A 12,304-nucleotide genomic window follows, 5' to 3' on the forward strand; every position below is an offset into this window, starting at 1 on the left:
AGGAAAAGCTTTCAGCTTTTCACCATTGAGTATGGTGTTAGCTGTAAGCTTGTCATATATGGCCTTTATTATGTTGAGGTATGTTGCCTCTATACCCACTTTGTTGAGAGTTTTTATCATAAATTGATGTTGAATTTTGTCAAATTCATATGATTCTTATGCTTCATATTGTTAAAGTCATGTATCACATTGATTTGTGAATGTTGAACCAACTTTGCATTCTTGGAATAAATCCCACTTGATCTTGGTATATGATCCTTTTACTGTATTGTTGAATTCAGTTTGCTAATATTTTGTTGAGGATTTTTGCATTTATGTTCATCAGGGATATTGGCCTATAATTCTCTTTTCTTGTGGTGTCCTTGTCTGGTTTTGGTATCAGGGTAATGCTGGCCTCATAAAATAAGTTTGAAGGTGTTCCCTCCTCTTCTGTTTTTTGAAAGAGTTTGTGAAGGTTGATAGTAATTCTTTAAATGTTTGATAGAATTCACCAGTGAAGCCATCTGGTTCTGGACTTTAGTTTGTTGGGAGGTTTTTGATTACTGGTTCAATCTCCTTACTAGTAATTGGTCTCTTCAGATTATTTTATTTCTTTATGATTCAATCTTGTTAGGTAGTATGTTTCTATGAATTTATCCAGTCTGTTGCCTCTTGCTGTGCCCTGAGGGTGTCAAGAACTCTTTCTCAAGTGTTTACAATCCTGTGGGACCTGTGAGCATAAACCCTGCTGGCCACCAGGGCCAGGTGACCTAGAGGTGTCCCCTGGGTGGCAGCTGCAAAAATCGGGGTGCCAGACAAGGGTTCAAAGTCCTTTCTGGGAGATACCGGTAAGCTGAAGCAAGACAGAGGGAGAGTGTAAAGATCGCGCCTGCTGTCTCCGTCCTCAGAAAGTATTTCAGTAGGCCCCTAGATGTGTGTTAAGTTAGGTGTCTTCCTCTCTTGCTGATGCTTTAAGATAAGCACATAAGCCTCTTTCACAGAAAGTCCAAGCGCTTTTCAGTTGACTGCCTCTGTTTTGGGTGAGTCCACTCATGTGAGGCCTTTAAGGGCCATTTCTCAGTTTGCTGTAGTGTTGTGGGTCTTGTGGGTCTTGTGGACGCAGGTCCCATTGCCTTCCAAAGCTAGATGTTTTGAGGGCTCGCCTCTCAGGTGCAGGTCTTAAAAGTTGGGGTGCCCGGTGTGGGGGTCCAAACCTTTTGCTCCTCAAGGAGAAGCTCCAGGTTTTGAGTTCTTTCCTGATGAGGGGGTCATCACTCCGGGGGTGGGGTTTATGGTGATAGTGTGTCTCAGCCTCTCCAACCCCCTTCCATGTTTTTTTTTTCTCATTTGCCCAATGTGTAGGAGTCGCTTAGCTAGTTTTTGGGGTTTTTTCTGGAGGAAATTATTCCATATGTAGCTGTAGATTTGGTGTGTCTGTGGGAGGAGGTGAGTTCAGGATCTTCCTACATTGCTATCTTGAATTGGAACACTGAAAGAATTAATTTTTAACAGTCAATTTGTAATACTGGTCACTAGGGATATTTGGGGACTTGAGATTCCTCCTGTTGCCTCTTACTCTGGGACAGCTATCAGTTCTCCCCCTCAACTATCCTAAATCCAAACCTTAACAGTTTCCAAATAATTTTAGCTAAATTGAAGAGGTTTTGCTTTAAGCTGTATGCCACTTTGCAAAATAGTAATCTCCATAATTAATTTTAGAAAGATGCAACAAACCGTACCCTCTTTCTGCATCCCCCAGCTACAACATTTTCAATTTGTAGTAAAATATATTAACACCATACTCAGCATAAATATTCTTTCTCAGCAACTTGTCTACACCCTAATGGTAATTTTCAAGATAATGCTTTCCTTTTTGTCTAGTACTTTACAATTTACAAATGTTCTATTTTCTCAGAAGTTAGATCTACATCATCCTACCCTGTTAAGGAAGGAATTAACAAAAAGATATTAAGTGACTTTTGTGTAACTCCAGACATTTTCCCTAGAACATCCCTCTTGATAAAGAATCTTAAAATTTTTAGACAACCTCTTGCTGGAATGTGCCAACTTAGCAAGGCAGCTTTTGGAGTTAGGATTGTGGTTTTTGTCCCTCATCTCTGATAGTCTTTCTTTCCCTTTCCTGTCCTACTTGTTCAAGGAAAGGGAAAAGCCATGTGAGTACTGGATATAAATGCTGCTTGGCCCTCCTCAGCAATACAGACTCACTGGGAGCATCACCCGCTTTCAAACTAGGTAGTTGTAAGCTGATTAATCCGATTGTAAAATATGCTCCACTCTGCTCTTTCCCATCTTGAGTCCTGCAGGTCTCGAGTCACTCAAATCCCTTTCAGAATTCAAAACAGAAAAACACGCAATTTATACATGAGCAACAAATATTGTTTAATAGAATCTTGCACATACTGAATTTTGTTCTAAAACACCTACCATGATGAAACATCTACCCTGGGGCTCTTCTCTCTGAAACGGTTCAAACCTCTCTGGCAGGTTCAGATTACATTTATTATTGGTATAATTTTAGCCTGATCTAAAACTACTGGGACCTTTTAATTTTTTTTTTCATTAAACAAATTTTCATTACCTCTAAAGCACTGCTTTGCTAAGTCTTGAAATCACTTGCTCTTTCTGAATATCCTTGGGCTGCTTTCAGTAAGATAACTTTTTAAGTAGCTTAGAGAGACATGAACTGGGTTTTTTTTGTTCGAATGACAATTATAATATTAGTCTTGATTGCAAGTGAACTTTCATCTGATTCTGTGGCCTCAAGGACAGTCTAGTTCCCAAAGAAATAAATCTGTCAATACTTTTTTTATTCAGATCAATGTTACTTTAATTGAAAATATTTACTTTATAAAATGAGCCAACTCACTTTTGACTACACATTTAACATGATGGGAAGATGGAATTTTCCAGGAAAGTGGCCAAACAGGTTCAAAATATCTTATATATCAAGGCAGGTTGCTTTTTGATTTGCTCTGATGCCGGGCCTCTTGCATTCAACTCCCAGCTCCAGTAGTTACGTGTTCAATGACCTTAGGTTTATTATTAGGTAACCTCTCTGGCCTTCCACTTCCTTGTCTGCAAGTGGGGATGGTAATTACCCCTTCATTATTTGGCGTGGATTCATTGAGCTGCTGTAGGTAAAGTAAGAACTTGGTTTTGTAATTCTACTTTTGTCTAAGCTTTGCTGTTAAGTCTTCAAATAAGAGCCTGATTATTTTCTTTTAAAGGCTTTTTTAAAAAAAAATCTATTAGTCTGTAGATTTATTTCCCAGTATGCCAAAGAAAGCAGAGAGATTGAATTATACAAGCATGAAAAAGAAGAATCCTTTTCATGTGCATTATTGATGCTTGATTATCCCAAAGTGATGTGCGCAATATAAGAAAGCCACTTTTTATTATGTTTGTCTAAGGTTAGATTACATAATTATTTGAAATCATATATTTATTGGTTTTCTGGATAAGGCTAAATGTGGGACAAAGGAGATAGTGATCTGTGAGATTAGGAAGAGAGAGGGGACATCCTCATCTGTAGATAAAAGAAAATTGACTACAAATACTTGGTAGGGCTCTGTAAGTAGATGATTAAACATTTTATTCTCAGTTACTAAAGTTTGATTCCAGATTTCTAAAGAATGTATATTTGCATAAGGCTTCAACTGTGAGTTGATATGAATGTGGAAGAAAGAACAGATGGAAAACATTTTTAAATGATGTTAACCAAAACTGGTAATAGTGATTATATCTTTGTAATATAACTGCAGATGATTTTTTTCTTTTTTAAGATGTTTCTGCATTAGTAAAATTTCATACAATTAATATATATTACTCTATAATCAGAAATAAAGTTGGCAATCCTAAATTGACAGTTATACAAAAAGTTGAAAGTGTACAGTTTTAGAAGCACATTTATTGGGGTTTGTTTGTTTGTTTTTAGGAAGACTAGCTCTGAACTAACATCTGTCAATCCTCCTCTTTTTGCTGAGGAAGACTGGTCCTGAGCTAACATCCGTGCCCATCTTCCTGTTTTATATGTGGCATGCCTACCACAGCGTGGCTTGCCAAGCAGTGCCATGTCCATACCCAGGATTCGAACCGGCGAACCCTGGGCCGCCAAAGTGGGAATGTATGCACTTAACTGCTCTGCCACCAGACCAGCCCCTAGAAGCACATTTATTGTTAAAAAAAAAAAACAACTTGGGGCATAGTGGTTACTTCAGCAGCCCGAAGTTTACTGATTTGAATCCTGAGTGTGGTCCTACACACCACTCACCAAACCATGCTGTGGCAGTGTCCCACATACAAAATATAGGAAGATTGGCACAGATGTTAGCTCAGGGAAAAAGAGGAAGATTGGCAGTGGATGTTATGTCATGGAAAATCTTCCTCACCAAAAAAAAAAAAAGCTTCATGCATCGGTGTTTCATGAGTTTTCACCTGTGATTGATTTTTTATTATTGAAACAAATGAATCACTTGACAATTTCAGGTTTTTTGGTATTGTCCCAGAATGAACGCTGTATACTTTGGGGTGTACTATTTCTTACAACATGCCCAAATTTATCTTAGAATCACAGAATGCTGGAGTGATAATTTAGTACTTTATAGAAGACCTAGCGACACTGATGACTTTGGTTCGTCGTTAGGCCCGCAGAGTACTGTAAAAGCCTGTATGACTAAGTAAATAAAATATGACTGTAACAAGCAGCATTAGTGTCCACAGTCTAACCTTCAACCAGATTCATAAATTTATGTTAATGCCGTGGCCCCGTGGGACATCTGAGATTGCAGTCCCTGACCTCATCCACCTCCCTCTCTTTGTCCATTTGGATAGTGACCTAGTTCCCTTCCCAACTCCACTCTTTCCAGTTTGGATTCCGAGGGCTCCCTCCCTTGAAACCAGATATTTAAATACTATCAGTGACCTGTAGTGCCTGCACATAAATATGAGTGTGGGAAAAAGCACTTATTGGCTAAGTTTAAGCATTGAAAATAGAATCAACAGCACTGGGATTGGGGGTGGTCTGTGTACCAAGGTGTGGGATAGATTAATCAGCCAATTTGAAGCAGAGACTTGATTATGATAAACAAAAATTAATAATCATCACTACTACTTATTAAGTGTTTATACGGCAGGAACTAAATTAGATGTGTTATATATGTCCTCTCGTATGATGCCCAGACAGCCTGTAAGACAGGTTAGTATTTTCCAGTTTTACAGGTGAGGAAACTAAGGCTTTAAAAGGGTAACTTGCCCAGGTCCCAAGCCAGTAATTGGGTCAGGTTTCCTTGTTATCTTTTCCGTGTTTCCCCACACGCACATTAAAGACTTGAACTACTAGACTATATGTCTTTTGGAATGACAGCCTAGGTTTGAAAAGAACCTGACACAATTTCTTCACTCGCCTCAGCTTTCTACTAGGGGCAAAATGTAATTACAACATTCAGTCAACATCTGTGTACTAAACTTGGAGGGTGGAGGAGCTGGGAAAGAATGTCAGGTGGAAGGGGACCCCAAACAGAGCCATTAGAAAACAAGGTGTTCAGCTGTGACGCATTCGAGCCCGGAAAGCCCACAACAGCCTCAAGTGGCACAGACTGTGAATGCTGAGGGGGCTCAGCGATGAGAACTTTGTGTTTGGACGTGGAAAATGATACTCGACTTCTATTTTTAAGGGAAGATTATTTGGTGTGATTGGGAAAGGGGGCATCCCTGATGCTTATTTTTCTTTCTCAAATGTCATAGCTGAAGATACAACTCCAAGTCTTGAAATAGAGCTTGGATTTCTGACTGATTTTTAGGAGGATCCAGAGTGTGCACCATGATTTATTTGTAATTTCTGGTCATGGAAAATATAGGCTGTAAGTCATTTGAACCAACAACTCCGGTTTTGGTTTTTTTGTTCATTTGATATTTCCCATCTTTTTGATCATACCGATTTTCAATTTATTTTGTCTTTTATTTTCAGAAGGAGTTTTGGAGCACCTACACAAAAGCGCAACAAGGGGAGAGTAACAGAGGAAGTGACTGGTTTCAGTTTTACCTTACCTTTCCATTAATCTTTGGCCTCTTCATTATCCTCCTTGTCATTTTCCTAATCTGGAGATGCTTCCTAAGAAACAAAACTCGTAGACAGACAGTAACTGAAGGCCACATTCCTTTCCCTCAGCACCTTAATATTATCACTCCGCCTCCCCCACCAGATGAAGTGTTTGATAGCAGTGGATTGTCACCAGGCTTTCTGGAATATGTAGTTGGGCGCTCGGATTCTGTCTCCACTCGCCTGTCCAACTGCGACCCCCCACCGACCTATGAGGAAGCCACTGGCCAGGTGAACCTGCGGAGAAGTGAAACAGAACCTCATTTGGACCCACCCCCGGAGTATGAGGACATCATCAACTCCAACTCAGCCAGTGCCATTGCTATGGTGCCTGTGGTCACCACCATCAAATGAAACTGCAAACTTCTTTTTACTATAATCATTTTTAAAATACTAATGAAAGAACTTTCTAGCACTTTACCACTACATAAATGTGCATTGACTCATTTGATTGGACTCTGACAGCATACCACATTTTCTGATTTGATTTTCATTAGTTTTATTTCCTACTATAAAATTATTATCCATGCTCATTTTTGCTGATGGAAATAGTTAAGAGGGAAAAACATACTAGTGGACATCTTCATGTGATGAGATATATATGTGTGTGTGTACATGAGCCAAGTATATGTGCAACTGTCTTAAAAGGCCATTAACTTCTGTCTAAATCACCTGTAAAGAGAACATTACTCACCAAAATTGGAAAAAAAAGGTACCAACAATTTGTGTAGTAGATAGCCAGCAACATGCTGTTGATTTTTGAAAATAGGATGAACTTAGCACGTTTTCTAATTCTTACTGGCTTTTGTTAACCTCCTCCTTCTTCAACTACCTTAAAAGGAAAAAAAAAATGCAAGTAGTCCATCTTGATTTTAGGACCATCTCAGAAAGAGAAGACAGACACAATAAACAACTTGCTTATAGTGTATAGCAGGAAAATCAGTGGTCATTAGTGGCCTTTGGCCAGTTTTGTAGGAGGGATGATTTTGTTGTTGTTGACTGCCTCCTCTCCCAAATTAAACAGCATTTGCTTAACATCTTTGAATGTCTCATGCTATTTGTATTAACATCTTGATGGATAGGATTTCCTGGCAACAGAATAATTTCTCAAGTAGATATATGCATTAATGGTAGAATAGATAGAGATCTCTCCTTTGCTCATCAATTTTTGGTGACAATTATTTTCTTCTCGCTGTTTCCTTGCATTTTACTCTGTCTACTCTCTCTCTTCCCACCACAGAATCTTCAAGCACCTAAGAGTTTAGTTAAAGTAAAACTCTTGAAATTATTTTCTTAATGTTTTTGTATAGACTGAAACCTGCCTCAAGATGAGTAGGAGGCACTTTCCCATTAAATTAACAACTGTGATTTTTATATTGCTCTCCAGTTGTTGGAGGAAGATTGCAAAGTCTGTGTTGTGCCAGGTGCACAATAAATCTAGTTATAGCTTCACATAGATCTCATTATTGTTGCTATTTCATTTTGTATTTTCATCAAAGATTTTTTTTAACTGAAGGATTTTTATGTTTCTCTTGGAGCAGAGGGAACAGGCTGTGAATGAACTGCCAACATAAACCAGCTGAGAAAGAAAAAATAAGATGGTGGTTTTGTATGAAGTTCCATTATGTATGCACTGATCGAAAATTCATCATATTGGTCACTCTCAAGACTGCTCAGTGTTGGATAAAATGGTTGAGGAGGAAGAAGGAATGCAGGTTTCAGAAGTGTCATACCCTACTGCCTCCATCTCCAGCCCCACCAACCCTTCCCCTAATCCTGCCCTGGAACCCAAGGAAGGAGGAATGCTGGGGAGAACCCTAAACTAGGAGTCAGCTGACCTGAATTCTAATCCAGTTCTGCAATACACTTGCCATGGTAACTTGGGAAAGACCCATATCTGACCCTCAAATTCCTCACCTCTAAAACAGTGATAATATTATTCATCCTGCCTCTCTCCAGGGGCTTTAAAAGGATCTAATGAGATGGTGTATGTGAAAGTAATTTGTAAGACGTGAAGAGCTATCTAGTTCTAAAGTCGTAGCATTGTTCTTATTGTGCTTAAGGAGAATTTTCTCCCTCTGTGTCCCTAAAATTTTTCAGAGCTTTCACATAGTGAGAAATAGAGTAGACTGCTCCATACACGGCTAACATGTTCCTAATCTGAGTGTGGGGGCTATTAGTTAAACTCCTGTCATTCTCTGGGCTATACCAAGGCTGTGCCAACTTCAAGACAACTGCCAGCTCAGCACAAACAGGATTAAGTAAATGTTGGAAACTAAGATGTGTGTGTTTAGTTAATAGCTTTTGTAGCTTTCTTGGGTTAAAAATGAGTAAATCTTGACCCTGATCTCAGCAGAAATGACAATATTGTTTTGAATTTGGCCATGAATACATGGTGACCTTTGGCTTCTAGTTAAACCTGAAAGGGCGAGTGTTTGACCCAGCAACTTGTGTGTGTGTGTGTGTGTATATTTGGGGTTATTTTTAAATGAAAATTAAGGTTCCTTTTGTGTGGACTTTTTTTGGTCATTAATACCAAGCCTTAGATTAGACCAGCAGTTTTCAAAGTGTGGCCCATAGACTCCTGGGAGTCCTGGAGAGCCTTTCAGGGGATCTGTGAGATCAAAACTATTTTCACAATAATATTGTCTTTTTCACACTCTCTCAAAAAGTAGTTGAAAATATAAAACAATGCCATCTCCCCACAAATCTTTTTTCTGATTTAGAAAATATAGCTATTTTCTTAAAAATGTTATGTTAGCACATAATGGACTTTTTAATTTTTAAATGAATAAATACTTTTAAAATTTTCAGTTTTATTTTCTGTGTCAAATACTGATAGATATAAACTCCATAAACAAAAGCTCTTTGGTATCCAGATCCCCCATAAATTTTAAGAGTTTAAAGGGGTCTGGAGACCAAGTGTTTGAGAATTACAGAATTAGACAAAGGAGCAGGATGTTCTCTTACTAAGTATATATTCTTACAACTTTATTTTACATTTTAAACTCCTGATATTGGATTTAATGCTGCCTCTTAGAGATACCTGAATTGTAGTATAAGAATGAATGTTGATCCTTGCAGCAAAAGCCAAATGCTTAAACTGATCAATGACTACAGCTTTTTAGACTGTCAAAGAAAACACTGCTCCATAGTGATAACTGGCATCAGCCACAGGTCTCATGGTGGCATTTGCGTGATAACGACAGGATAAACAAAATACCACTTTCTTCAAGAACCATTCTCTTAGATTGGTTTATTTTGTTTGATTTTTGGTTTGGGTTTTACATTTTTAAAAACCCTTTTGCTATCCCATCTGGTTTTATAAACTGAGTTTCTTAACATTTGTTATAATTAAAGGGGCTTGTCTGGAATAATATATATTTTTTATGCTTTTGCCTTTCTTAACTGATTGATATTACATTCACCTTTGATCATTTTTAATAAAGGTTTATTTTTGCAGGATATATTTAGTACCTTTCTTAAACAGTAACTAAATTGAATCAACCACTTTGCATTTAAATCAAAGAATGGGCGTAATGGTCGTCCAGCAGAATGGTTTCCAAGCCTCCACGTGCAGTGGTTGTGTCTGGAACCCTAGAACTGGCACTTTCTGCCTCCCTGCTTTGAATGTCACAATGAATTGTATCTGTTTAAATTAAATGATTTCTTTTTCTCCTACTGACCAGTAGAAATACAGATGCTGTGTTTGATTCATTGTTAATGAAGACTGATAAAACTGATGATTGATGATATGATATGATAACTGTGGAGGTAGCTTTAACTTGGTTCTGTGTAAATAGCATGTATTTTATTATAATATTTCACATTTTTAAACACTTGGTTTACATTAAATTATGGTATTTAACTTTTTATGTTTATACTAGCTAAGGTTTTTCTTATGTTTCTGTGTTTTTGGTATGCTAAATAAAGCTATTTTTAAACCCAAGAGATTTCTTCTGCCACGTGTTAATTATATTATGGTTAGGTGCTAAACATGCTGCAGAAGCTCTGATTAATTATGGCCTTTTTAACAAGGTAAAATTATGTTTCTTTTTTTCTTATGAATTTCGGGGTTATTGCTCAATAAATCAGAAATTATCTGGTGAAAACCTTAGGGTGTTCTCAGCATAAGAAAGAACTTTCTGTACTACTTTTGAACGATGCTAGTATGATGATACAAAACAGGAACACTTGCTCCAAAGGGATCGATTGAGCTGCCTGCTGTGGTCTAGTTTGTCAAGTACTGGAATAGTGTTGTCTGCAGATACCAAGGAGCTGGGTTTTTCCTCCTTAGCAGAACAGCTTGTATTTGACATTTGAGAAGATGAGAAAAGAAAGCACAAGGTGGAAACATTTGTGACCACAGGGCATCATCCTAAGTGTAGTTACCTCAAAGACGAAAAGCTGATGTGACATGCCATTAACCAAGGAAATGTAAATATGACTTGATGTTTATGGTATAAAAAATTTAAATTATTATCATTTATATTTAAAATTCCTTCTTAACTATAAATCTGAGTATCCATTTTGTAAGCGTAAGTCCCCAGAGAGTTATCCAAAATGTCATAAAAAGGTACTTTAAAAAATACATAATTTCTAAAAAATATATAACTTACAGATTAATATAGACATAAAACTCAACCCTTAGATAAGACATTTCCAGCACCCAGAAGGCTCCCCTTATAGCCCTCTCCTTAAAGATAAAACTACTCACACTTATCATAAGAGATCAATTTTTAAAATTTCATACTTGGTTGTGGCCATATGGACTTGCCTCTTTTCCTTTTTTAAATTCTTAAAGTATTTCAGAAAATTTCAAGCTAGAAGTTCCAGAGCTGCTCTTCCATTTCTTGGCCCTCCTTGAAATCACCTACTAGTTCTCTCTAAGCCTTTTCTACATACCTGAAGATTTTTGAGGGCAAGAATTCTGTTTAATCCTTTTAATTCTGTTCCCCAAATATATCAAATACCTAAAAATGGGGGCTTTTTTAAGACTATGAATTGACTAAAACATCAGCTTTCTGGCTGGTCTCCTGAATGCTTGTCTTTCTGCTGTAATTCTTATCGCCTGCCATTTCCTTCATCTTTGTATGATGATTTTTTGTTCTCTGTAATTTTATTTACTATGATTTTTAGACCTCAAACCCACTAGAATCTGGTCCGACAGACTTACCTAACCTTATTTCCTTCCATAGCTGATAGGATAGATACTTACAAAGTGCCTACCTTGTGTGAGACACTAAGGGGTTTAGGAAGTAGTGGTGCCGATAGCCCTTGACCCTGGGGTTTCACAATAAGATTAAGACTGGGATAACCTTCTAATCATCTAAACTAATGTAACCCTAATTCTGCTCCTGCTAAGAGATTCTTTTTGTGCTGAGTCCCATGGTGTTTACAGTCATCTTTATCATGCAGTCCTGTATATAAGTCTGTTGTGATTTTTATATGTTGTTATCAATGGAAACTAACTTTCAAAAAAATTTTCATAGGACCCTAATATATGAAACAGATGAGACTGTTGTGATTGACTACAGAAGTGGGAAACATGGAATCCCACTGTCTGTGACCTTCCTTGTCATTCCCCCTGACTTCAGGTCAGTCCAAGTCACCTCTGCAAACATTAGAATTTGATAAACATAATTAGAAGACCACTGTAATATAACATCTATTGATGTCCAATTTCATAGTCCCTCATCTTTCCACACACACACACAAAATCTACAGAATCTCCTCCACTAACAGACTGCTGACAGTTGAAAATGCTCTTTTTAGTCCAATTGTTCCTAACTCACAAGTGTATTCCACTGGCCACCAACATACACTATCTATTCAATTCATGTTTGAAGAGAACCTTGGAGTATTAATAGTTCTGATTCTTTGTTTACATCTTTTCCATCATCACCATACTTGTTATATTTTCAATACTCAGTCCTTTTGTATTTGTGGGAAAGGATGGTTTTAATATACTCATAAACCATATTTTAAAATAAGCATAGAGTGACGTCAATGAAAATAGGAGTAGGGAATTCCAAAAGCATGTTCTTCCATAAAAGCAGCAAATAAACTAGCAAAAACTGGCAATCAACTTCATCAGAACTCTGGAAACTAAAGCTTACAGCAACCAGGCAAGAAAAAAACCCTTTAACTTACCCTGGCCGTATCCACTGTTTCCCTTCTCAGTGGCATCTTGGAAGACAGACAACA

At 37.6% G+C, this 12,304-nt stretch overlaps 1 protein-coding gene across 6 annotated transcripts in view; it reads left to right on the forward strand.

Annotated features, from left to right (window-relative positions):
• The window catches only part of PRRG1 (proline rich and Gla domain 1), a 138,543-nt gene extending 128,497 nt beyond the window's left edge, over positions 1-10,046 (forward strand). For 4 of the 6 annotated variants that reach the window (XM_070606333.1, XM_070606330.1, XM_070606331.1 and 1 more), the window contains exon 4: positions 5,966-10,046. In XM_070606333.1, coding sequence (XP_070462434.1) covers positions 5,966-6,451 — 486 coding nt within the window. In that variant the 3' untranslated portion in view covers positions 6,452-10,046. The remainder of the gene's footprint in view (positions 1-5,965) is intronic. The other 2 variants (XM_070606334.1, XM_070606335.1) reach the window with 1 other exon arrangement.
• Positions 10,047-12,304: the final 2,258 nt, after the last annotated feature.

This window comes from Equus przewalskii, chromosome X, assembly GCF_037783145.1.
Source record: "Equus przewalskii isolate Varuska chromosome X, EquPr2, whole genome shotgun sequence".
In the NCBI taxonomy this organism is placed as follows: Eukaryota; Metazoa; Chordata; class Mammalia; order Perissodactyla; family Equidae; genus Equus; species Equus przewalskii.